The sequence below is a fragment of the Misgurnus anguillicaudatus genome, chromosome 20, assembly GCF_027580225.2.
Source record: "Misgurnus anguillicaudatus chromosome 20, ASM2758022v2, whole genome shotgun sequence".
Taxonomy (NCBI): Eukaryota; Metazoa; Chordata; class Actinopteri; order Cypriniformes; family Cobitidae; genus Misgurnus; species Misgurnus anguillicaudatus.
The window spans coordinates 21,276,313-21,303,646 of NC_073356.2; the positions used below are offsets into that span (position 1 = coordinate 21,276,313).

At 36.8% G+C, this 27,334-nt stretch overlaps 1 protein-coding gene across 1 annotated transcript in view; it reads right to left on the minus strand.

Moving 5' to 3' along the window:
* Nucleotides 1-27,334, minus strand: part of calcr (calcitonin receptor) — a 67,260-nt gene that overhangs the window by 32,255 nt on the left and 7,671 nt on the right. The window contains exons 2-3 of the mRNA XM_055220138.2: nucleotides 8,056-8,124; nucleotides 2,684-2,840 (exon numbers count right to left, since the gene is read on the minus strand). Of these exons, the coding sequence (XP_055076113.2) occupies nucleotides 2,684-2,840; nucleotides 8,056-8,103 (205 nt within the window). The 5' untranslated portion in view covers nucleotides 8,104-8,124. The remainder of the gene's footprint in view (nucleotides 1-2,683; nucleotides 2,841-8,055; nucleotides 8,125-27,334) is intronic.

The window sequence follows — 27,334 nt, forward strand, 5'->3', positions numbered from 1 at the left end:
AATATATGTTGAGACATTTGGTGTTTTTCAAATGCAAGGTTGCATTAGGATGCGTCCTTGCTGATGTTATCACAAAATTCTGTGTTTTTTCATGATCATATAACGAATTCCAGTTTTCGTGTGATTATCACGTATTGTTTACTCAGCTGCTTTTTCCTATTTTTAAACCATTGTCCCTTCGGTTTAGGGTTAGATTTGGTGCTTGCATTAGGATATCACTTTATATATTGGTTTATGCTATTTTTTTTTTTATATGTCGCCTGACGTTAGGGTTAGAGTTGGGTTTGGGTAGGGATGTCATTTTATGCATATCTAACCCTAAACCAAAGCGACAATGGTAAGAAAATAGGACAAAACCGTTGAGTGACCAATACGTGATAATCACACGAAAACAAGAATTCGTTATACGATCATGAAAAAACACGAGATTCATCATAATATCACAAAAAAGAAAAAAAAAATACAACAAAATTTCGTGAGACTGGGCTGCCTTGCTAGACCAGTCGAGGTTAGAGTCCTCTTCAACATTAAAGACTAGAATGAGGCGGTCTAGTAAGTGTTCTTAGCAATGTCATAACGGTTTAAAACTTTAACTCTTCCCCGCCATTGACAAATTATCTCGTCAATTAAGAGAAAACATTTGCATGAAATAAAACGTGTTCCTGATAAGTTATTAGGGTAATCTGTAATACGCCGATTAAACACTAGATGGTGCATTTACCCAATTTATTGAAAAAACTGAAGCAAAAAATATTTATTAATTTTAAACTCTGTGTATGTTTTGATCTTCGTTCGGAATCTGATCTCTAACAAATTTCCTTCACAAAAATACAATTATTTCAGCTTTTTGCTAACAAAAAAATATTTTTTTAAGAAAAATACCCATATTTACCCATATAGAGTATATAATGAGAGAAAAATATACTCTCACCTAAAGGATTATTAGGAACACCTGTTCAATTTCTCATTAATGCAATTATCTAATCAACCACTCCCATGACAGTTGCTTCAATGCGTTTAGGGGTGTGGTCCTGGTCAAGACAATCTCCTGAACTCCAAACTGAATGTCAGAATGGGAAAGTGATTTAAGCAATTTTGAGCGTGGCATGGTTGTTGGTGCCAGACGGGCCGGTCTGAGTATTTCACAATCTGCTCAGTTACTAGGATTTTCACGCACAACCATTTCTAGGGTTTACAAAGAATGGCGTGAAAAGGGAAAAACATCCAGTATATGGCAGTCCTGTGGCAAAAAATGCCTTGTTGATGCTAGAGGTCAGAGGAGAATGTGCCGACTGATTCAAGCTGATAGAAGAGAAACTTTGACGGATATAACTACCGAGGTATGCAGCAAAGCATTTGTGAAGCCGCAGCACGCACAACCTTGAGGCGGATGGGCTACAACAGCAGAAGACCCCACCGGTTACCACTCATCTCCACTACAAATAATTTGCACGAGCTCACCAAAATTGGACAGTTGAAGACTGGAAAAATGTTGCCTGGTCTGATGAGTCTCAATTCAGAGAATAGAGTCAGAATTTGGCGTAAACAGAATGAAAACATGGATCCATTATGCCTTGTTACCACTGTGCAGACTGGTGGTGGTGGTGAAATGGTGTGGGGGATGTTTTCTTGGCACACTTTAGGCCCCTTAGTGCCAATTGGGCATCATTTAAATGCCACGGCCTACCTGAGCATTGTTTCTGACCATGTCCATCCCTTAATGACCACCATGTACCCATCCTCTGATGGCTACTTCCAGCAGGATAATGCACCATGTCACAAAGCTTAAATGATTTCAAATTGGTTTCTTGAACTTGACAATGAGGTCACTGTACTAAAATGGCCCCAACAGTCACCAGATCTCAACCCAATAGAGCATCTTTGGGATGTGGTGGAACAAGAGCTTTGTGTCCTTGATGTGCATCCCACAAATACTGTATCCATCAACTGCAAGATGCTCTCCTATCAATATGGGCCAACATTTCTAAAGAATGCTTTTAGCACCCTGTTGAATCAATGCCACCTAGAATTAAGGCAGTTCTGAAGGCAAAAGGGGGTCAAACAGTATTAGTATGGTGTTCCTAATGATCCTTTAGGTGAAAGTATATATAGGATTAAACGTTTTTTCCTGTTTTGTTTGTTTGTTTGTTTGTTTGTTTAAAAGCAGAGATTCTGTTCTGTCATTTGATATATTTATTTGTATGTTATATTTTTAGAAGGAAATTTTTCTGGAAGACATTTTGTGAAAATGAAGCCAAGAAAGATCCACATCATGCATCCTTCAAAAGAGGCCAAAGAAGGAAGCAAATGCTGCCTTCGAAGCATCCTTCGAATTGAGATGTCCTTCAATGATGGCAGCCGAGTAATGCAGATTTCCTAGTACACGTCCTTGCGTTTGAGAAACACCCATTGTTGTTTGCTGAATGCAGCACAGAACTAAAGCATTCATACTTTTCAGGAAATCAAATTACAAATGAATGTTTCATAGCTGAATACCTTACTTATGCTGTAGCTGCCTCTGCACACTGCATGCTTTAACATCTCTTTAAAGAAAGCTTTTTATCCACCCACTCTCGTTTCTATAGCGTTGACACTTTAAATCTTATCTAAACATTAAAGGACCGTCTTCAGTCATTCTGACAAACATTGTTTGATTGTTAATTATTGTCTTTGTTTTCTCTACCTGTTTTATTACGGGGTCCATCTTGGCTTAGAAGCTCCAGACATTTATCCTGAGACTCAGTCATGATCTGTCTCTCTCCCTCCACTGCCATCATGACAGGAGAGAAGCCTGCGGTAGGCTCTGCTTTCAGCTCCGTTGTTCTGGTCAGTGTTACACTCTGCAAGAAGAGATTAGCACAAGCAGCAGGATTCACAATTCAAGGATTGGATCTCTTTTGATGAATGAATTGGAAATTTGGATTGGCCAAGTCCTACAGGATGTTGAACTGGATTAATTTAATAATGGCATTATTTATTTTGACTATAATCATGCCTATTAATTCCCTTATGTGTAATCTATTTTCATCATTTGATTAAACAAATTACAAACACAGGTCAATATTGAAGTCATTTTTGTGATTTACTTTTCTACATAAAATCCTCCTACATAAAGTAAAAAACATTCTGTAAAAATCTATCTTTGATATCTTTTAAAGTGATACTCCAGCTAAATATCAAAATGATCCTCAAGCAATCCGAGATACATATGTCCATCAGATGAGCAAATGTGGTGTTATTTTCGTAAATGTTCTTGATCTTCCTAGCATTATAACAATAGAAAACCGGGATTAGGGAACAACTTCTGACTTTAAACCCCCCAAAAGTGCATCTATCCTTAACAAAAAAATCCACATGGCTCCAAGGGGCAAATAAAGGTCTTCTGTGGGTAAGATTTTGTAAGAAAAATATCCATATTTCAAGCTTTATAAACTATAATAACTAGCTTCCAGCAACGATGTGGTCTTGGTCTCACGCACTTCAAGAAAGTGGTTTAGCATAGAGAGTGTTGGTTGCCATACTGTAGGTACGTTGTGCAGTTACTCTCGTGAATCGCGTGAGTCCAAGATGGATTCGTTACCAGAAGCTAGTTATTATAGTTTACTAAAATTACTAAAATAACTGTATGGGCCCTATCATACACCCGGCGCAAAGTGTTTTTGCTAGTTTCAGCACGATGCATTTATCATTTTCATGTCCACCATCACGTTATTTAAATAGCAAATGCATTTGCTGGTCTGAAAACGAGGTGTGTTCAGGCGCATTGTGGGTTGCTATTTTGAGGCACAATATTGTTTGTGTTATTTAATGAGCGCGTTAGTAATATGCGCCTTTAAACGAGAGAACAACGTGCATTTGCTTATTACACACATGGACAACACACAAAGATTTTTAAATATAAAAACTAAAGGATTCAAATGTAAAAGATTATTATTGAGTCTCTTGGACATAAATGAGGACCGATTACGAGACGAGCTGCTTCACCTGTAGCCTGATAAGTAATTGCATGTTTTGCTTTAAACAAATTGCATCTATTTTGTTTTTTTTTTAATGCTACCCTACGTATTTATTGTACAGGACGACTTTGTACATTTCAATATGGTGAGATGAGAACCTTTTTAAGTAATGCTTTTTAAAACACTCACTGCCCTGTCCGAGTGCTGAAAAGTTTCGGCTCTCCACACGTTTGTAAATTCTTTGTCTCCTGTTTGTTACAAATAAAGTATTTTTAAAAGACAAACCTTTTCTTGCATATTTCTAAATTATTCTTTCAGATTACACTGATCATGTAGGCTATCCATACATTTACACCCATTAAAAGCCAGTTAATTTTACTTCCACGACTAAAAAAGAACAAAAGGTTTTACTATATAAAATTAGTTTTTTTAACAACAATCTTAAACTTTCCTCCGGTGTGTTTTTCAGTTTACAAATTCCGCCATCTAAATAAGGAATCAGCATGGCGTGAGCTCAACTGTCTTTTAAAGGGGATGAGAGCTGAGACTCTCATTGGTTTGCTGCATGTTACGCCCAAAACACACCCATTGCAAGAATAGGAACAACCCTTTTAGACTGTGCGCTAGGCGCACAAACCATTTTTCCCATCATTAAATAAGCAAAAGTGGATTCGGACATACCCTTTTAAACTGTGCACCATGCGCTTTAGATCATGAGCTTAGATCGTTAAAATAGGGCCCCAAATGTATTACTCTGAAAGATGATGGACATATGTATATTGGTTTGCTTGAGGGTGAGTAAATCATGGGACAATTTTGTTATTTGGCTGGAGTATCCCTTTAATATTTACAGAGCAAGGACATCAATGAGAAATCAATGACTGAAATCAAAATTATCCTTTGAATCTCATAATTACATGATGAGATATTAGTCTGGATTTTACAGACAGTTTCACATTTGTATCACAAATTTTGTTTGCTATTTTAATTCAAATGTCATTTTTAAATGATATACAACCCAGGGCAGAAGAGACACCAACAAATCAGACTCACCTAAAATAGACCTTCACCTAAAATCAAAATGATTTCTGCATTATTATTTTCCTGCAACCTCAAGTGCACACTGCTCAATCCTGGGGACACGCTTTTTATACACTACATGGGCACTTGACATTTGAAAAAGCACTGTAAAGCATGATTTCTATAGATGAGAACAGGTCAAAAACATTCTTCTGCCTATATCATTATTGTTAAAAAAGTCCTTCAAAGCCAAGGCAGCTTTTACAAAAAAAGAGTTCAAGGGGAAAAGCTTTCTACAGAAAGAATGCATTGATATCAAAATTCAAAGCTCATCTCTTTCTCTTGTGAGGCTGGTATGAGTCACCTTATACTTCAATGTGAAGTGTTTTCTGCTTTTAGACACCTCACGGTAATGAATTCTGCATTAATCTACCACTAAGAGCTTGAGGGCATGGTACAGAGAGATTAACTTTGGCAGTTCCCCTCAACTTTCTCATTACCGTCATTAAGAAAACTAAGTAAAAATTCCTTGGCGGGCTCTGTCTTACCTTGCACATAACAATGGATTTAACAACTTAAGTCATCTGTGAGGTTTCTGATGTCCCATGTAGCAGTTTAGCAGCCGTACATATGATGTCACTCCAAACATTGAAGTAAATGACGTCATACATACGACCACCAGGCCACCACCCAAGTCATTCTGGAAAACCATTTGTCCTTAACGAAAATTGAATGTCAGATATAACTGATATTGTGTGATACATAAAGACTGAGAGAACTGACATTTAAGACTTCAGAAAATCCATTTGACCTCATGATGCAGAACAAAACATTTGACATGGTCTAATGGTTAAATGTAGTAATTTAAAGGGATAGGTCACCCCAAAATAAAAATTCTTTATTTCTCATCCTCATGATGTTCTAAAACTGTATAAATTTATTTTTTCTGATGAACAAAAAAGAAGATATTTTGATAAATGATGGTAAGCACACAGCTCATTGTAACCAATGACTTTCATAGTAGGAAAAACAAATACAATAAAATTCAATTGGTACTGTCAACTGTGTGCTTAACATCATTTATCAAAATTTATACTACGGGTCCGTTGAATGCTTGAATCTGACTGGCTGATGAACGTTCTAAGGTGTGCAATTATTTTCTGGGAAACGCACGGCGAACGTAGTTCCAGGCAGCTCTCTTCCCTGCTGAAAAAAAACAATAAAACCATTACAGTTAAAATACCAATAGGAACCATTAGCTTTTACCATTAAAACCACTATACTGTAGTGTGTTTTGGGCCATATTCCATGAGAACCAATACATAGAACCAATAGAAACAATACATACCATTAGAGACCAACAAAGACCAATACACTGTAGTGTGTTTTGGGCTTTATTCCCCATTAAAACCAATAAAACTACAAATAAAACCAATAAAACCATTAGAATATTCTGTAATGGTTTTATTGTTTTTTTCAGCAGGGTTTGCATAGTTAACTGCAATAACGGACTAACAAAAACAACATGACAGACAATTTTCCATGGAAAAACAGCGCTGTTTAGAGACGCACAGAGGTAGCCTCGTTCACACAATCTCTCTTTCGCTCGCCCTCTTTCTCTCTCTCGCTCGCTTTCTCTGTCTGTCTTTCTTTCTTTGTTTCTTTCTATATCTGTGTCTCTGTCACTCTCACTCTCTTTCTAATAACTTTATTAATAACTGCATTAGCAGTGTGCATTATTTTTCGAATAATAATTTAACGGCCCGTCGTCAATTATTCATTACATCTTCTTCATCATTTATCACAATACTTCCATAATATTTGTTTTCCTACTATGGAAGTCAATGGTTACGGCAGCTGTGTGTTTACCATCATTTATCAAAAATCTTCTTTTGTGTTTATCAAAATAAAAATCTCATACAGGTTTAGAACAACACGAGGTGAATAAATGATGACATAATTTTCATTTTTGGGTGAACTATCCCTGCCGTAATGATCTTTAATTTGGTCCGTCATGTCACATGAGATAAGGAAAAGGGAATAATGTCATTGATGCAGATGTTCATATTTCTAATTAAACATTTTCTAAAATGTAAAACTTTTTTATTTGTACATTACAAAATGTATATGCATACCTGAAGGTATATAGCAAGCATCATGAAACTCAATGAACTAGGTTAGCTAATAATGGAGAGGTTGAGGCAGTGACACACAGACAAAAGGAAATTTAAAAATGATTGACAAAATGATTTCTTTTTTTACAACAATTACCTTTGAAAAAACTGCATTCGTTATGCATAAATAAAGTAATGTTTGCTTATTTATTTTTACAATATTAGACAATTATAAATTAGAAGAATCAGGGCAACTTTCATTTTAATATAATTTAGCAACATTTACTTTCGGCCCATGGCCCTCTGTCAAGGTAAATTTTTGGCCCAATTGGTAAGAATTTTTTTTGTGTACCCCTGAATTAGATCCATTAATACAAACCCTCACCTTTAAGTGTGAGTACAAACCTGCACACACTTTCTGTTGTTTAGTATGGCCATGATCCATACAGAATTTTAATTAAATGCCTTTCACGTCATTCTCAGTCAGGTGTAAATGCATAATGTGTTCCTCAAGGTCAGATTAAAAGTAACATGACAAATGTTCACAAAAATTAGGGAAGAACGGCATTGCCTTGTTTTCTATTACGGCATGTCGTGCTGCCGCGCTAATGCTAATATACTACACGCAGAGGGCTTCGTACGCTCCAAAATGTAATCATTCTGACACGGAGCCAGCTGCTCTGACTACACCAGCACTGATGGAGTTTTGAGGAGCCAGTTTCATGGCTGAAGAATTCTTTGGGATTTCAGGTCACCTCCGCTTGTAATTACCAAACTGGAGCAATTAGTGAGTAATGGATTTTCTTCTAGCGAATAGTTTGGGGAGGGAAAAGGAGGGCCTGGTATCAGGACAGAAAACATCAAATCACAATTTACACATCAGCAAATTTCACAATGACCATGTAGATTGAATCTGTACTACTGTATGTTACACAAACAATTATGATGCTACTCCTTATACTCACCGATATAAATGATACCAAAAGCCATAGGATCCCTGCTGGCCAATCCATGCTCTCTGACCCAGACTTTATCTGTAAACACAAAGCAAAAAAAAGTCTGTATGGATGTCACGATCAATGTGAAGGCATCTAATAAGTCATTTTTTCCAGAAACCATAGCTATTTCTATTACTGTACAAACATGAGACCCTGTCCATGAAATCCAGGAATCTAATTATGAGATTTAGAGCATAATTTGTTTTCAATTATTGATTCCAGTCCTGAACATGGCCTTAAAGATATCAATGTTAAATTTTCACTGAATATTCTTTACATTATGTATGATGCTTTTATGTACATTAGATCAATCAGTTGTGTTTTATATCTTACTGTGCATCTAAATACAAACATTTAAAAGAAGCAATGTTATGTTCACCTCCTGCAAATCACCAACAAGCACTGAGCAACTGATTCAATATATTTCAGTATACTACTGCTATTCTCATGACTGCTCCTCACTAGTTTATTGTAGCTGTTCTCCCTTAGGAGCTTATTTGTTTTAGAGGTTTTGGAGGATGCACCATTTATGCTCACGTTTATGCATTTGGCAGACACTTTTATGCAAAGCAACTTGAAGTACATCACAACCTATAAATTTTATCAGTACATGTGTTCACGGGAATAAAACCTATGACCTTTTGCGCTATTGACGCAATGCTCTACTAACTTCCACAGCACACCATGTGAGTAAATGGGATAATCGTAAACAGCTCACAAACCAAATCACGAAACCTTATCACACATACTGAGAGAAAGAAGCGTGAGTGGGTCGTATTCATTACAGTGAATGTAATGTTTCTGAACTGCCACACTATGTGGCTCACGTTCCCAGTATGAACGCTATAACCTGTTAATCTGAGAGCCGAAATGAGAAAGTGCCCCCTTCACACAATTTAAGTGAATTTAAGAGAAAAAAGATGCTAGGCAGCCTTCCCTGTGGCCTTAAAGGAAACAATAGTAAGTGAATTTGCCTTGCTGTGAATCACAAAATAGGGAGAATTGTCACTGGTCAAATAACTTATATGCTACGCTTGAATAATGATTGACAGGAACACATAATGAGATTCATGCTGGACTTTAGTTTAAAACTCAACTTTAAAGGGGACATATAATGAAAATCTGACTTTCTCCATGTTTAAGTGCTATAACTGGGTCCCCAAAATGTGAAATAAATCAACGCAGTAACTTAGTTTTGGTAAACCATTCAATGCAAGCATGTGAAAAAATAGCTCTTTGAAATTTGGCTCCCCTCGTGATGTCAGAAGGGGATAATACCGCCCCTTAATCTGCACTATCAAACCACGGCACTGCCATTTAGTGCAGAAATCAGTTAATTTGCATTTAAAAGGACACTCAAAAAACAGCACATTTTTGCTCACAAGTGGCAATTTTAACATGCTATAATAAATTATCTACATGGTATTTTAAGCTTTAACATATTAAAAAAGGTCTTGTGAAATGTCCCCTTTAAAAAAATGTATATTGAATAAATGAAATCATGGCTCAATATTACATTTAGTTTATCTACAAATATTGATAGCGTAAATTTACTCATAAGTAAACGTGTCTTTGGTAGAGGCGTACCCTACTGTCCATGCCCAAATCTGTATTAACACACTTTTCAATTCAATTCAATTTAATTTCATTTATATAGCGCTTTTCACAATTGTTAAAAGTGTAGTGGAGGATTTTCTCGAATTTTAGAAAAGAACCGCCTTCTCCACTTTTTTAAAAAATGCAATTGCGCAACACTCCTGATTGACAACTAGGAGGACCAATAGTCTTGATGATCCACCTGGAAAAAGAAAATCCTCCGCAATACCTCTAATTGTTTCAAAGCAGCTTTACATTAATAGATGTAGGAAAAGCATAAAAAAGCTAGCGTAGTAATAATGCAACGTATACAGTAAAGTATTAAGTTAAGCCAATGGTGGCGGACTCTCCAGGGGATGAAAAAAAACCTAGGAGAAAACCCCCTTGGCTAGTCCAGGGGGAAAACTCCTAGGAGGAGAAAAACCCCTGAGAGAGATACATATATATACACATATATAAGTACTATCGAGGTTTGTGAACGGGTAAGCGGATTAAACTTCCGTTCCACCGGTGGTCGTTGGTCAGACATCGGCTGGGCATCACGTTGAAGGACTTTTCAGTAGTGATATTTTGTGGAAAAAAGTGTGTTTGGTGGAGAAATGGGGGGAAACAAGACTGTTAATCATTCTGTTGTCTGTGCAACGCACGTTGTGTTTTTCAGGTCAATAGCCAAGACTGCGATTTGCATTTCCCTCCCAACCCTTTCTCACGGCAAATAATCTGCTTCCACTTATTCACCTGTATAACTGGGTTACTTGTGTGTATGTTTGCTCTCAACACCTCTCTTGTCATCACCGCAGGGTATTTTCTGACAGACAGACCCAAGGAAAAGCTACTGAACCCCACAGCTGTGTTAACATTACCTTATATTTAGAGCAGCCAAGTCTTCTCAGGCTGCAATGGTAAGTGTAGTTTCATTGCAGATTTATTGGGATACAGGGTTTATGTACTGGCTCAAGAATCTTACTGTTTTCTGTCACTACACATATCACATTCAGAAAAGACATTTGACTTAAATATTGCTCAGTTTTTCCTTCCACGCTGGACAAATCCAGAAAAGGGGGCTATTATAATCTAGAAACAGCCTAAAATGCATCACCATCTGATGTATGGTAACTGATTTTTGGCATTCAGTTCAGTACATAAATTGCCATGTCTCTCTCCAGCTGAAATCGCAGTATTCACGTTGATCCTAAAAGGCCTGTTTTACAGCTCATACATTAGCAGTGTCTACATTCTAACAAAATAATGGGTGATGATTCAACTCATGGTTGGGAAAAATATGGACAGACCTAACCGTTGGACTTGAATCAAACTAGGCTGGGCTTGTCTATATTTTACTAAACCACTGAAACAACCCAACATTTAGTGACTAAAACAGTGGTTCTCAAACTGGGGGTCGTGGCCCCCTGGGGGGCCCTGAGTTGGTGCGTTGGGCCCCAGTTTAAAAAAAAAACTTTATCATAAATTCTGTGTAATTAAACCTCTGAAAAATGAGGCTACTAACCAACAACACTACGTTGTATAATATAATATGTTTTGTTTAATTAAATTTTTTTTTTAAAAGTTTTGGAGTGTTCTTTATTGGGGGAGGCACGATGTACTGTAACCATGCCCGTCGCCGAGGAGGGGCATTAGGGGGCCGTGCCCCCCCCCAGATGACACAACATGCCCTCCTAATCTTACAGTCAAACTTATTATTGAAAGTAAAAACAATATGTGAACTTGCTCACTTTCATTACGTATGAATGCTCTCACTCTCTCTTGGTGAATAGGCGCCCTCTTTAGTAGAATTTAACCTCAGAAAACGTACTACTGATTTCCACGACGGTATTTTAAAAAACGATTTTTAAACTTTAAATCAGATAAATTAATGCATTGTTACATTAAACTAGGGATTCTCCGATCGATCGGCCAATAATGCTTGCTATGCTTCTCAATGAATTACGGTGAAATGGCGCTACATCCAAAAGCCAGGGGGCGCTCTCATGCAGAAACTCAAAATGCGCTGTAGACAAAGAACAATACACACGCAGCTATGATGACACGCAGCTCCACGAAATGTCTTAAGGATATATTTGAAGAGTTTCGTTGCAAAACGAGATAAATCCATTTTTTAACATTTTTGTCAAAACATGTTTATTATTATGTTATCATGTTATTATTTTGTTTTATTGTGCTACTTAGCTGTATTTTTTAAGTTATGAAGGTTTAAATCAAAACAAACCAACTGCAGTTGCATTGAAATTCGTTTTGCAACGAAACTCTTCATTTATATTGCTGTTCTTCAAACCTTTTCAGGTATTTTCATGATAATAAAGAATATGTTTAATCATTATGTTTGACGAGTGTTGCTTTTTCAAATGCATGTTATAAACGACTCAAACTAACAGTGATTTTAGATCGATAAGGACTTGCTGATCAAAAGCCTTAGTACATGAAATAGCTGTGAATAAGATCGGCTGTCCGATTCAGAATAGTGTTCGGCCACGTATTTTTAGTGGAGATCGCCATTGATCGGAGCATCTCTATATTAAACGTAATAATATAAAACATAATTATATGAAAAAAATAATATTTAAAATAAAACATCACCAAAATAGCCACTGTAATCCTCTCACCTAATTATTAATTCAAATACAACAGCCAATGGCAAGTCTCCAGCAGCATACTTTACAAAACGTTTATATTTGTATCAGACGTTCTGTTTATTAAGTGTTTGGTTGTAGGTACATAGTAGATGTAAATGATATAAGATGGTTATACAGTAAGCATACAGTATTGATATGTCACTTGTTATTCCTTTGGTGTTTTCTGGTTAACTGTAGTAAAACCATGGTTAATTTTCGTAAGGGGCAGCCGGTTATTGCTGGATATTGTACCATCATCAGCCCATGTCTGAGAAAAACTTACATGCAAAAATGTACATGATAGGAAAGATTGAGTTCTTATTAGATTTTACTCCTGTGACCCACTGCGATTATTTTAAGGTGAGTACACTTTTATATGCTACAGATCACGTTTGTTTTATTGCTACCCGGTATGTATTGTTGTTATTGCGTTGTTGGTGAAACTGAAGACTCGTTACATCGTGTATAGACTTGAAGTAACTTATGTGTTTTGGTGTCCTTGACCTTGACTGGACTTGTATTTGTCTATTTCAAATGAGTTTGTTCAGTCTGTGGCCGTTTATTTTAATCCGAAGGCCGCAGCCTCCAAAGGTGGCATTTGTAGGCTGCATACGTCATCAAGACAATTATAAACTTGACTATTATTCTTAGTGATTCGTAAATTGTTGTAATATTCATATGACTTGCGAATGTAATGCTCAGTTAACCTAAATAAACCAGGCTTGTTTACATATAACGCCAGCATATGCAACCTCCAAAGGCAGCCTTCGGATTGAGAAACGTTCTGTATGTTTTGCCGACGGCCCTGACTGTAACACGCAGCGCTGCACAGAAAAGTTACTTCATTGATTTTTTTCCCCATTAATATTGGTTGGACATTTTAAAATGGCTATTGGGAGTAAGCTATAGTGAACTCAAGCTTGACCATACAGTATAAACATCATTTATCTAATCATTGAATTACTCAAATGGTAATTAATCTAACCAAAATACAGCAAGCTCCCCAAAGTGGAGCTATAATCTAACTAAACTGAATTTAGTTAGAAGTCTAAAGCTACATGAAGCTAGACAGACTGATCTCTTTTAAAACAGTGCATTATTTTATGTTGCTTCAAAAAAGCCTATAAAGCACAATATAATGATGACAAAGAGGTTTAAAGTGAATTTTCACTCAGAATGCTTCGTTCAGCAAAAACAGACTCTGAAGAAAACTCTGCTTGCAAAAAGAACAGCACTGTAATGCTTACACAGGCAGTATAAATGATGTAACATGTTAATATGGCTCTCTGATGTATCTAATGTGATAGAAAGCTCCATGCCTCTATAAGCATGATTATCCTTAGCTTATTGCTTAGCTTCTCCTAGCTTATATGCAGAGCATGCGGCTTGCCATACCAAGAAACTCATACAGTAGTATACAGATGAACTGAGTGCACTGAATGTACACTACAGTAAATGCACCGTAAGTCACTTTGGATAAAAGCATCTGCCAGTCTGGTTGGCCAATGAAAAAGGTTGGACTATGCATGATGCAAAGGAAATAAACAGCTCGGTTTTGCTTGCCAGATGGCTGTGGACAGTGGCACAGAGAAATGAAGCCTTAACTATCTATCGGTTGTTGTGGAGGAGGCCAGGCTTGGTTTAAATCCCTGCAAGAATCTAGATGGAAATGTGCCAAAATAAGAAAGGGAAATGCATGCTAAAAATAGATCTGTGTATTTGGATTCTACTAATGTCTTTCAATAAGGAAGAAATAATGCAAAGTTTTTAAATCAGTAAAGTATGTCATGTTTGCCAAAAAGCATTGGGCATAAACGTTATGCTTAAAATGTTGAAATTAAAATGGATGTTGAATTAATAACAAAGACCAGAGATTATTCTTAAAACCTTTTCAGAATACAGATGGGATTCATCATTTAAAATCTTTTAGAAACATTTTATAATGAATTCGAGTCTCTCAAACTACTAATCCGAAAGCAAATTTCAAACCCCTCATGGCATTTTCAAACTCCATAAGAAGACTGAATGAGGATTGATAGGTGATTAAGTAATTAATGTTGTTTATATCCCTGATAATTACAAATTAATCAAATCACACCACATAATCTTCTTCATCCTACTGTACCATAAATCCCAACAACTTCAAAGCTATTAGTTTATCTCATGCTAATTGTGGCGTGACAAAAATCATTCTTCAAACAAAAAATGAAAAGAGGGCTGTAAGTAAACTGTCTATAAAAGAGCAAGGCTCATTTTAATATAAATCTCTTCCTACATTGGAGAAAAAAGCAACCCTCTCTATAAACAAGATAGAAAAAGACAAATCTGATCTACATAAAAATCATCTCCCATTTACAAAAAAGCCATACAGTATGTGAGACAGAGTGGATTTAGTTTTCCACTCAGCTCATTGCAGGGCATTATGGGATTGGCTTCTTTACAAAGGATACAAGCGATGCTGCCTTATAACTTTTGGAACAACTTGAATTTGAAACAGCTTTAGTGTTCTTGAGAAATGTTGCCACACAATGCACTGTCAAATGGCCAAAGCTTTCAATTCCAACATTGGGCAAAAGTCTGTCTCTTCTCTCTTACCTCTCTAGACCAGCAATGTCTCTCACTGTAATAATGAGCCTTCCCGAGTGCCTCATTTGCACATGAAACCTTGCACTCTGCCAGGTCAAAAATCCCAAAATATCTAGCTTTTTGAAGTCTAGCTGAAACACATGTTGCTATACAACGGACTTGGGGCATTCAGTGTTTGGGTGTATAAGAAGCACTGAATTCTGGCTCATTAACTCAGGTAAATGTTGCACTGAGGAAGATGCCCCTGTACAGCAGTAAGCCATCATCTGGCTTTAATAAGTGTCATATTTATATAGCTACCAAATGGACTGGAGTGAAATGAAATAAGAAGACAGGAAAATGCACTCAGAGGGATATCCATAATTTAGAGACCACTTACAATGTCGTATCACTGCATTGAGCTCGGCTCTTTCCAGATTAAAACCCTCAGGACTGCATGTTCATAGCAGGAATGCGAATAGTATTGTGGTTTTGTAGTCTTTTGGTCATATGCTCTTTTAGTATATTTTATTTTTATAGCTACAGTACAACACTGACATTTTTTTTTGTTGTTTTTTGTTGCTGCCTTCAAAATTCAAAACTTATTAACAAAGTTTAAAGGGGACATTCCACAAGACTTTTTTAAGATGTAAAATAAATCTTTGGTGTCCCCAGATACATGTGAACTTTTAGCTTAAAATACCATATAAAAAATTAATTGTAGCATGTTAAAATAGGCACTTTATGGGTGTAAGAAAAAAATAAACAATTTCTGTGTATATCCCTTTAAATCCAAATTTGAATTGGGCTGCAAGCACCAGCTCAGGTGGGCGGAGTCTCAAGAGCTCAAAGCAGGAGATTTAGTAGCGGTGTTGTTCAGCTTTATATATTTGAACCAGTTTAAAAAGTCAATCATCGGTACTACGTAAATACGTGTTCATCAGCAGATGGGGAGCATTGTAGGATAAAAATAGACTTTTAGGTCTCATGTTGCTAATGTTTTAAACAGGCACAATGATTTTCAGCATTTTACAATAAAATACACTTCCACAAACAACGCGTTTAATGCTCAATCTTTAGAGAAACAGATAAAACGACATGTTTATGCTAATATTGTGTATGATAAAAGTGAATACATTCACATTGTTCTATCAGTCTCTCAATCTCTGTCTTGTGACTCGTATTCATTTTAAACTTCAGAGAAAATCGCGCGCCTGCTCGCGATGTTCCATATTATTATCCAAAATTCTATTATGGAATCTAGTGAGGGCGCCTACTTTAGCCTGTTTGTCCTCTAAAATGTTATAATGTTGAGGAAATACAGAAAAGATTTACAAACGCACAACAGCAGCTACATAGGCTATAGAAAATACCAACAAAAAAGCATTTTTTATACCATCGCTTTGGCGCCCCATGATGCTGCGCCCCATGCGCTGCATACCCACTTTTTGCGCCACTGGATGTAATACTAGTCTATAGATACTCAAGATTAACATGGGATAAGCAGAACAGCATGTGTTATTGAAGCATTAAAAATATTAGTGTACTCATTTTTACAAAGATTTTTGAGTTAACTAATGTTTTTTAGTTTAATTGACTTAAAGGGATCATAGCGAGAAAAACTGACTTTTTCAGTGTTAAAGTGCTATAATTGGATCCCCAGTGTCTCTATCAACCTAGAAAACGTGAAAAAGAACAACACAGTAACTTTGTTTCGGTAAGCCATTCTTTGCAGGCATTTGAGAAAGGTCATTCAGTTTTCGCCTGTTTTGTGAGGTAGAGAGCAAGGCAAATTACAATAATGCCGCCCCTTAATCTGCACTATAACCACGACACTGTCATTTAGTGCAGAGAGAAAGAAAGTAATTGACAGCCCAATGAGTTTTAGTTTCAACAAACCACCGTCATTGTGATCAGTGTTTGCATTTCATCAGTGTGTTTGCATTTTAAAGCAACACTATGTAGTTTTTTTAAATAATGTCTCTAAAATTATTTCACTGATAGAACAACTTTTAACTGGACAAACTGTAATGTTGCTGCAACCTGAGCAGCCTCCTAGCTGCTACAAGCACACTCTGAAAGTGGCGGTGGAGGGTAGAGCACACAGCCCCGCCCCTCCCCCTGCCTGCAGAAGAGTGTCTGATACCAGGCACTGTTGCGCTTTTTAACCACATGGGGGAGCTGTAAGTCATTTTTACATGGAAACTACATAGTGTTGCTTTAAAGGACACACACAAAAAAAACATTTCTGCTCAGGTCTACAAAGTGGCAATTTTAACATCTTATAATAAATTATCGGTGTGGTATTTTGAGTTAAAACTTCAAATACGCACTCTCATCTTAAAAAAAATCTCATAATATGACCCCTTTAAATTTTTAAGGCAACACATACACTTACTTTTTAAGTTGAAACAACAAATCTTTTTTACAGTGAATAAAATGTGGCATTTAACATTTATGCATTCGGCGGAAGCTTTCATCCAAAGCGACTCTGTACAGTACTGTACATTCAGTTGATACATCTTATACACACTGTTAGAAAAAAATAGTCTTGAAAAGTTAACTTAAACCAACAGTCGGGTTTATCTGTATTTGACACACAACCATACGCAAATTGAATGTAAATTCATGCTAAAATAATTATTACAGCATACTGTATAAACTGATGCATGTCTGCATCCCTGCTCAAATATTATTCTGTATCCTGCTACCCAATTCAAATTCAATTCAAATGTAATCATTTGAATAGCAATTCTTAATTCAGTTATGGCGCACAGCCCTACTATAGTATAATAGCACATTCAGCTTGCATATATAATTTAAACATCCTTTCTAGTGTGATTCTAAGAACAAAATAATGCCATCACCTCCCAGCAGCAAAGCGCTTTGCACTATAAATGTCTCTAACAAATTTACACTCCATCAAGCGACGGCAAATGAATAGCGTGTGCTGAAAGACCATGAACATTATACAAGATGTCTAAAGAAGACCTTGGCCTTAGCGTTCCTTCTGGTTCCTTCTTTCAATCTTTATTGTTTCATCTGCATGCAGCACAGTATAGCTCTTTATTTATCCAGGTTGATGCATTCCCAAATATGTACATTAAGCTGCAATTTTGCTGAGACCTCCAGCATCAAACACATTCTGCCATGTCCTTGCATTCCACCTGATTTAACCTCCAAGCAGCAGATGTGTGCTTTCTCTGAAGGGAAACTATACACCCCCATACAGCCACAGCACTGCCTGATATATATATATCCCTCTATTGTAAAGAGGTGTGTAAGCACTTAATTCACCTTGGCCATCGAGACCGCAGCAGGCCAAATGTCACATGTGCTCCAGCTGTTCTTGACAATAACCTGACAGCAGGACCTTACAGAGACCGGGCAAGTGCAATAGGATGATTGGCGTTTAAAGAGAATAAAAGAAAAATGGTGAGTGGAGACCATGTGGAGTTCATCTTAAATTGCAAACGGGATCTTAATTATGCTCCCAGGATCCCCTCTGCTTTCTCAGGTATGTAGACACCTGTGATTTAAATAGAACAAAGGCATTGTTCTCATAATCCATCTCTAATCTTTATGGCCTTTTAAAGAGCCAGATGAAGTTTAAAGAGAAATGCTACAATGAGCGCTCATATATCAGGGCTACATGTCTCTCAATCAGTCACAAAGCAAATTGGATTTGTATATTAATGTTATACAAGAGTCAATTATAAAACCTTACAGCCATTTGCACAGTTTGACTACAAAAAATCTAAAGATTTGTACTATATTTATATTACTATAACTATGTTAATCTATTTGAGGTGTGCAAAGAGGTGACAATGACGGCTGGTTTAAAGGACAAGTTCAGTATTTTACACTTAAAGCGCTGTTTTCAGATTGTTTATGATGAAATAGAACGGTTTTGAGTGAAATTTGGACATAAGATGCTGGCCCGAGAATTTTTGGTTTCTGTTGTATCACCCCCACCTCTACAATGGCTACATAGGTGCACTGCAAAAATCCTTCCTAAAATGCATTAAACTTTAGTTTACAAAGACGTGAAACTCACCGAGTGGTCAGGGGTGTTCACTGATATGATCACACAAAAATCGCTGCAAAAGATGCTTTCCAACAGGTGTTTTAGCATTCGTTGTAAACATGTGGACCTATTTTTCCAAACGCCTCACACCCGTATATAGAGCTTGAATAATAGACACTCCAGCCCAGTTGGTGGCGATAATCCACCTTTGCCAATTGCAAGAATACAAACAACGTTTCCGGCGCGGAGTAATACCGTACCTCACAGCACATCTAGTACAAGTCAATGGAGTTGGACAAAAACTACGATATAGCCTGTTGGAATATAACTACGATATAGCCTGTACCACTCGGTGAGTTTCACGTCTTTGTAAACAAAAGTTTAATGCATTTTAGGAAGGAATGTTCCAGTGCACCTTCTATTTCATCATAAACAATCTGAAAACAGGGCTTTAAGTGTAAAATACCGAACTTGTCCTTTAAGCCAGTGGTATAGCTCTTCCATCCACGTTCCCCCACATGACATTATTTTCATCATCAGGAGGGTCCGCAGTCGTCCGCACACCCCGTCCAATTCTTGAGACCGCACTGACGGACACGGACGCAAAAGAAAGGTATACCAGAGCTTTTAGGGACCGCAAACTAATCCGAATCGACATGAAGAATGCATGCAACTAATAAGAGTTTTACTTTGTCTTAAAGATGCCAATAAAAGGATGTTTGAAAATGTGACGCGAAGGCAAAAAAAGCAGACAAAAATGTTATGTCAGATACTACACCACAAAAACCACTTGTTATGCATAACAGCAAAAAAATTGTTTACAACATGCATTTTAAATGTTTGACCATAATTCATCTTTTGGATTTGAATTTGTTTTGATGTCTGTAGCGCCAAGGCTTTAAACATTTAGACATGCAACTTCTCAGATAGGGTTTAACTGTACTGACATTGTTATTACAAGTAAAAGCACAGCACAGTCAGCACATTGAAACCTTTTTTCAGAAGTTTCATCTCTTCATTTCTTCCTTGAAAGCAATGCCACTAAACAAACAAAAGCAATGCTAACACATCTCATGAAAATTCATACTCATATTTTACAAGGCAGGTCATTTGTATCAATTTGGATGACAACACTCAATTGTTTTTGCCCTGTGACGTTAGTGGGGTTGGGTTTCAGTATTGTTTTTTATGATAATTGTACATCTTTGTTGCTTTGCGACCGTGTCGCTCTCTATTTGAGCTCGCTTACTGTGCATCTACATTCAAAATTACATATTTGCGCATGCAAAAGCGCAAAATGTGAACCGCTCCTTAGCCAACTTGTAAAATACAAATTCCAGTGAGATCACCCTGATCAAGCAGCCATTTTAGTTTCTGCATTACTGTATGCATGGTGAATGAATGCATTATTTCTCTTTCCAAATGTTTTTACCTCCTAAATGCACGGATATAAGGTTTAAGTCAACATGCTGAGGTAAATGAACTGATAACCTTCCAACAAGATCATGCACTTTGTTCAGGTTTAAGAGCGTAAAAAGGTTTAGATCATATCTAATAGACAAGTGCATGTCCAGCACAAACCTACACTTCAGCTAAATGGAAAAGGTGGTATCATCGACCTCTACAAAACTCGCCATCTGACCTTAAACAGAGAGCCTTTGATTTTTATCTTAGGGGCCTTGACCTCTTTGTTCACACCAGCAATCAACAGCAGCATACAGAACAGATACCGTAATGCGGTCCGCCCAAATGCCAAGCTGTGTCAAGGGAAGAAATAAGGACATGCATGGGGAGCTTTTGTAGAGTCTGGCTGAATTTCAAGGAACTTTTATTTGAGACGACATACTGTGAACACATGCATTTTCCTCTCTCTCAGAACCCTAGGGAATGGGCTTGCCTCTGGTGTCATACACCCTCTTAAAATCTGGAGGAACATAAAGTATGACTCTACTTTGCTAAAGCATGCAAAAGATAAAAATTCTCAAACACAACATTTTCTAAATCACAGCTTTAAGCCAGAACCGGTTGTAGTTTAGCATCAGAATCAATGCTATAACTCAGTGCATGTCAAGTGTAATTTAGGGTGTAATCATTTCGTGTATGCCTCAGTCACAAGGCTTTATGCATTTTACCATTATGCATTTTTCGAGATATTTTACAGTAGAGGAGCACCATGGAGGTATACTAAATCGTTTTGTGTTTGTAAAGCGAGAATTAGAATGGCAAAATCAGGTCCATTTTCAAATTTTTCTAGTCTAAAACCTTTAACAGCATTCAGGTAGTAATACTAAATGGTTACTGTCCATCAGTGGCGGCTCATCTGAGGGGCGCAAATTCAAAATAAGTGTTCAGAGTGTCATGTATGTTGCTTGCGTTTTCAAAATATGTGTTTGTTGCGTCATGTGAGCCATGCATCACGTGTTTTGTCAGGGTGGGTTCCTGCTGCACATGCGTCAAAACCGTTTATGATGGAGGAGACGCTCGCGTTCGCAAAATACACGCAAGACAGTCCCTTAACAGTAAACTCTGATTATGCATGAGATTATGCGAGTATTTCGCAAACGCAACGTCTCTTTTATCATAAACCCTTTAGACACATCTGCAGCGGGCACTTATTTTGGCAAGACACGTGATGCACATAGGATCACTCGACGCGCAGAACACATAATTTGAAATAAGGAACCACACACGACGGGCTACATACATGTTGTGACGAACTTTGCATCGAGCGCCCACGAAAAACGAAGTCACCGGCCGCCACTGCTGTCCATCAAGGTTTGTAAACATTGAATGACTATCGGGTGCGCGCGCAGCATGGGGTCAAACTGTTCATACCATTTAGGCTTTCTAGTTTAATCTAACAGGACTAGCAGTAGTTACTGTCGAATTCTCAGTTGGTATGGTGACTTAGGCTTTTATAATAAAGCGAGGCATGTTAATGTGTTACAAATGATTTGTCAACACTGTTGATCTGTAAGCTTTGCGATGTAAGCTGCCTAACATACCTGCTGTTGCCTAATATTCTGCTAATATGAATCAAACAATTGGATTTAAGGGTTTCCAAACCACCATCCTACATATTTCTAAGTCCAACAGTATCTTACAAAGCAAGGGAAGTTTAATAGCTTAGAAAAGATATGAATTTTGCAAATATGATCAGGTCACATTATCATATGAATGGAGATCACCAGTTCATCCGCTCTCATTTATTCTGCTTTACAGCTCAAGTGTCATAATTGTAATCAGGAATTTTTGAGCATCCCTGTAAATGAAGTTGACCCATTTATATTTCTATGCTCCATTTTGCCCCATCTGGCAGACTGTCAAATCCTGAATAATGTCTTTTGCTCTGAGGAGCTAAAGGCCGTCATTCACTCCCGGTGAGTAAAGAATTAATGCTAGATTACCTGAGAGGGGCAATCTCACATTTTTGTCAATTTCACTTTTATACTGACCTTCCCTGATTTCCATTTGATACAATGATTATTATTCTAGTTACCTGCGGATTTTGAGAATATTTCATCTAAAAATGTCCGTCTTCTCTGTTTGTGCGAAAAGTCTTGTCAGTTCCTTTCAGTTTCCTTTAATTTGTGATTGATATTTCACAGTTTGAGTTTGACTGGAGTAATTTTGAACAGTGTTTCCTGACTTTATTTTAAAAAACTCAGATGGAGCCTAAGACAAGTTGTAATTTTATTACTGATATGGTTGAATGTGTTTTCTTTAATAGCTTATGAAACAGCTGGGGCTCCATGTTCTGAAAGTGCTTAAACTGACTGCTAGATATATAGAAATATGAAACATGACATGAGTAATGCGAGTGTGGTCACCATCCACTACAGCCATTAAAACTGATATGGCTTAACGGGTACTCTTGCGAAAGCATTAAATGAATAAAAATGATACCAAAACCAAATTCCAAAACAGGCATTTAAAAAGTTAAATTTACAATGGATTTGTGCAAAGTGTTTGGTTAATGGAACAAACATCAGCACCATAAATCAGAAAATGGGGCAAAAAAGGGTAAAACAGCTTTCTGGAAGCAGACAGACTGGGGACACTGCAGGCAGTAAGATGTCAATGGAGGCTTTTGGGAGAGATAAATCAAACACATACTAATGCTTAATGATTTTAAAATTCTTTCTCTTTTTCTCCTTATTTTCCAGGTCTGGAAAATCAATACACGCATAGCTTCGCATTAGGATTCACAATCTATATTTCACACAGCACCTCTGTGTAATGTACAAGTACGACACAAATCAAGTCTAACTTATAGCTATAATCCAACTTTCATTAAATTGCATAAATAAACTGAAGGACAAAAATATATTTCTAATGTAAATTTCTAAGAGCTGCCAGGTGTGTTTAACAGATATGAATTAGATAAAAGACAACAAAGCAAAAAAGAGTCTATAGGCAGTAATCCTTAGAAAATGGTAGTAATTTGTCAATGGTCATGCTTGATCTATACATCATTGAATGTTTACCTTGGATTGCAACATTGACACGTAAGAACTACATCCTCAGTTTCATTGAAAAAAAAACACCTTTCTAAGAAAAATGTTTCTATTGCTTTCACACATATAAATGTGTGTGCTTCAATCAAAACTATCAGTGAGTACACTATTAGAATTTTTTTTAAAACAGTACCTTTTTTGTCGCTGGGGTGGTACCATAAGGTTTCATTTTTTTGTACCTTTACAGGTATACAAAACATAAGACAATGTACATTACTGTACCTTAATGATTTACATTTTTGTACCCCCTGTTACAAAATTGTTTCTTACGGTTCACAATAGGTCCTTATGTACTCCAAAAGGTACAACATTTCAATGTGTTGTAATAAGTGCCTGCTGCCTTGATCTTGAACTTGAAAGGAGACGCTTGCGTGTACAAAAATGAACCTTTGAAGGTTAGGGCTGTCACAATGATTAAATAATCGTTTCATTGCAATTGTTTGACCTCATTGCAATGATTTCAGATCACCGCAATGATTGCACATCTCTCTAAAAACACAAGGGGGAGCTGCAGCGCCTATATAAACGATACAGTATCAGATGGTGCTCCTTAACTTACAGTGTAACACAATACACTGTAAAGCCATTCAATACAGTGGAAAAACTGCATTTAAAGAAAAGCTGCAAAACCTTGATAAGCAGTATGAACTGCCAGGTAAAACATACATTTCCAAAACAGTGAAGAATGCTATTCTTAAGTATCTGTAAGGAATTGATTTTTTTGCCGCCACTACAGACATGTGGTCCAGTACTAATATGACCTTAGTAGCAGTGACGGCTGGTGACTTCTTTTTTTGAAGCGCACGATGCGAAGTTCCTCACAACATGTATGTAGCTTGTCATGTGTGTGGTTCGTCATTTCAAAATATGTCTTCTGCGCTTTGAGAGATCGTGTGTGCATCACGTGTCATGCCAAAATAAGTGCCTGCTGCCTTGATCTTGAACTTGAAAGGAGACGCTTGCGTGTGCCAGATACTCGCACAATCTCATGCGTAATCAGAGTTTACTGTTTAGGAAGTGTCTTGCGTGTATTTAGGGGACGTGAGCGGCTCTTTGATCATAAACAGTTTTGACGTGTCTCCAGCGGGCACTTACTTTGGCGGGACATGTGGTGCACACAGGATCTCTCCACACGCATGACACATATTTTGGAAAAGTGAACCACGCACGTGACAATCCGACCACTTATTTTGAATTAGCGCATCCTCGGAAGTGCAGTCACGAGCCGCCACTGCTTAGTAGGATTGGCACTCAAAAAAATGATTCAAGCCCTTCTTAGAAATGACACATTAAAATTGTGTTGAATTAATTTAAAATACATCATTAAGAGCAGTAAGTATATATATATTTAAATTAGTCTAACACAAAATGAATATGTACTATAATTTATTGATTTCTTTTTAATTGTGTTAACACAATTAGTTTGGGTTCTGGAGAAAGAATTTCCCAGCATGTTTTGCATGCAACTGCTTTTGGAGAGTAATTTTTTTTAATTAAGTGTCATTTTATGCATTTTTAGGTAAAGAGAAAGACTTAATGGTGTTTAATGTCCATTTATCTTATTGATTTAGAAGCGGTTGTGTTATATTTTTTCAAATTGTTTGGTTACCATCTTGCAGAAGAGTGGTGCTTGTGGTTAGGTAGTGGATGTGACGGTTTTCTCTCAATGAGCACTAACTGTGTTAATGCCTGTTTGGAGATCAGTCTCTTCTCACATGCTTATCCAAAGTTTCATATGTTAATATTATTAGCATGCTAATATGTGCTTATGCTAATTAGTATGATATAACAATGTTTTATATAAAATAACAGAATTGAGTTATTCAGACTACACTACATTGAGTTATTCAAACTACACTAAATTGAGTTGAGTCAACTAATCGAGTATTGCCATTTACTTTAAATTGAGTTGGACTAACTCAATATATTTTTATTGTGTAAAGCAGTTTTTTATGAGTTAGGGGTACACATTCATATTGGATGGAAATCCTGCCCACAATTTTATTGAGTTAATCCAATGAATAATTTTTTTTATGTAGTTAAGGCCTGTTCTGGTATAGTCAGTTTATTTTAATTGCATTTTTATTTTCAGTTATTTTTGAGACAAATTATTGTGTTTGTTTCAGTTAATTTTCAGTTTTTGAAAGATATATTCATTAAATAATTACTTTTTAAATATGTGTTATGTGTATTAATATTTACTGCCAGGTAAACCTTGCAAAAGATTTGACTTAAATAATCACAAAAATGTGTGAAAATAATTTCATGAACAAACAAAAAAAATATGAGAATTAAATGTCAAAGCAATAAAACAGACAATTAATCGTCAAAGTCCTAAAACAGGCAATTAATTGTCATAAACGACACAATTTATTAGACAATTAACCGTCGACCAAATTTCATAATCGTGACATCCCTACCTTTGAAGGTACCACCTTAGTGACAGAAGGGTAATTTTTTCTGACAGTGTACATATTTCCATAGTTCCCATATGTGCACATCCAATCTATTTTACTAGATGACATTAACACTGACATTTTTTTTGGGGGGGGGGCTTTGATACAAACATTGAGCATTGAACATACTGCTTTAGAAAATGTCAGTGAACACAATGTGTTAAAAATGTGTGAAAATAAAAATACCAAACATTCTGAGTCTAATCTGAGGGCTTCGGTTTTGGAAAATATGTATAATATAATAAAATAAAGCAATAAATGATGTGATGCAATGTTTACTTATAATCCATCCTGTTATTGTTTAAATCTCGTAAAGAAAATGAATCATTTTTTATTAGTTTTTATCAACAGTCAAGTATGAGATTTAATATAAGGACCTCACAGCTGTCTCTGTCTTTCCCTGCTAAGAAAATGTGCTGCTCGTTCTCATGAGACTCTGAACATAACTGGCAGCAAAGTAACAGATCACAGCATTTTTAACTTACTGGTGTGAATCGAAAGAAAGCCATCCATACATAACACAAGCTCGTTTCTCACTATTCCACCCTGCTGTATTTAAATGTGTTGTAACAGTATATGTAAATTTGATGTGTTGATAATGTACTGTGCAGATTACATTAAAGCACGCCTCCTCAACCACCAGCAATATGTGTTATCCTGTTTTTCCACATTAAAAAGCGTGAAGCCAGGAAAAGACGTCCCCTGTTATGAGTCTGTGACTTGGCGCTCAAAATTAACCTTGGAAATGATTTGTGACTGTTTGATTCACAATTTTACAATGAGCAGAACAGCATGTGCTCTCAGCCTGTATTGTAGCTTAATCCTGAAATGTAAAAATGATGCATAAATTACCTTTTGGAAAATTTAGGAATGTAAGTAATTTAGTGCCTTTCAGAAGAGATAATGCTGAATACAAAAATAAAACAATCCTTAAGAGTGTGTATATGGCAGAACACAGCTGATAAAGTCAAGTGTAACCTAAGGCCGATGAGGGTTTTACAAGGCATACAATTCAAGCCATCGATAAAGTGTCAGGAAATTGCACATGCACATGCATTCTTTAAATGTTTGCATTTATTATCCTACACAGAGGTAATATAACACACACACACCTCTTGCAAAGACAGAAACATCTGTATAGATACTTTTGGGTGTAAAATTTACACCCAAGTTTCTTTGTAAAGCTCATGCAACACAGTTTTAGTGACATCATCATCATGGTATACTAAATACATCTGCTTACTTGTCTTCAACACACACGTCACTACGCTCAATAATAATAAGACTCAAGCATAATAATGTGGCGATAACCAATGACATCAGGAAAAGAAGAGCAAGGTATTAATACTAAGTGGCAAACTGGGCGTGAATGGCTTGATCTATCCGTGTGTCTCAATCAGTTCCCTAGCTCCTTGAATCATGAATCAGTCGCGTACAGGGGCTCGGGCAATGGCT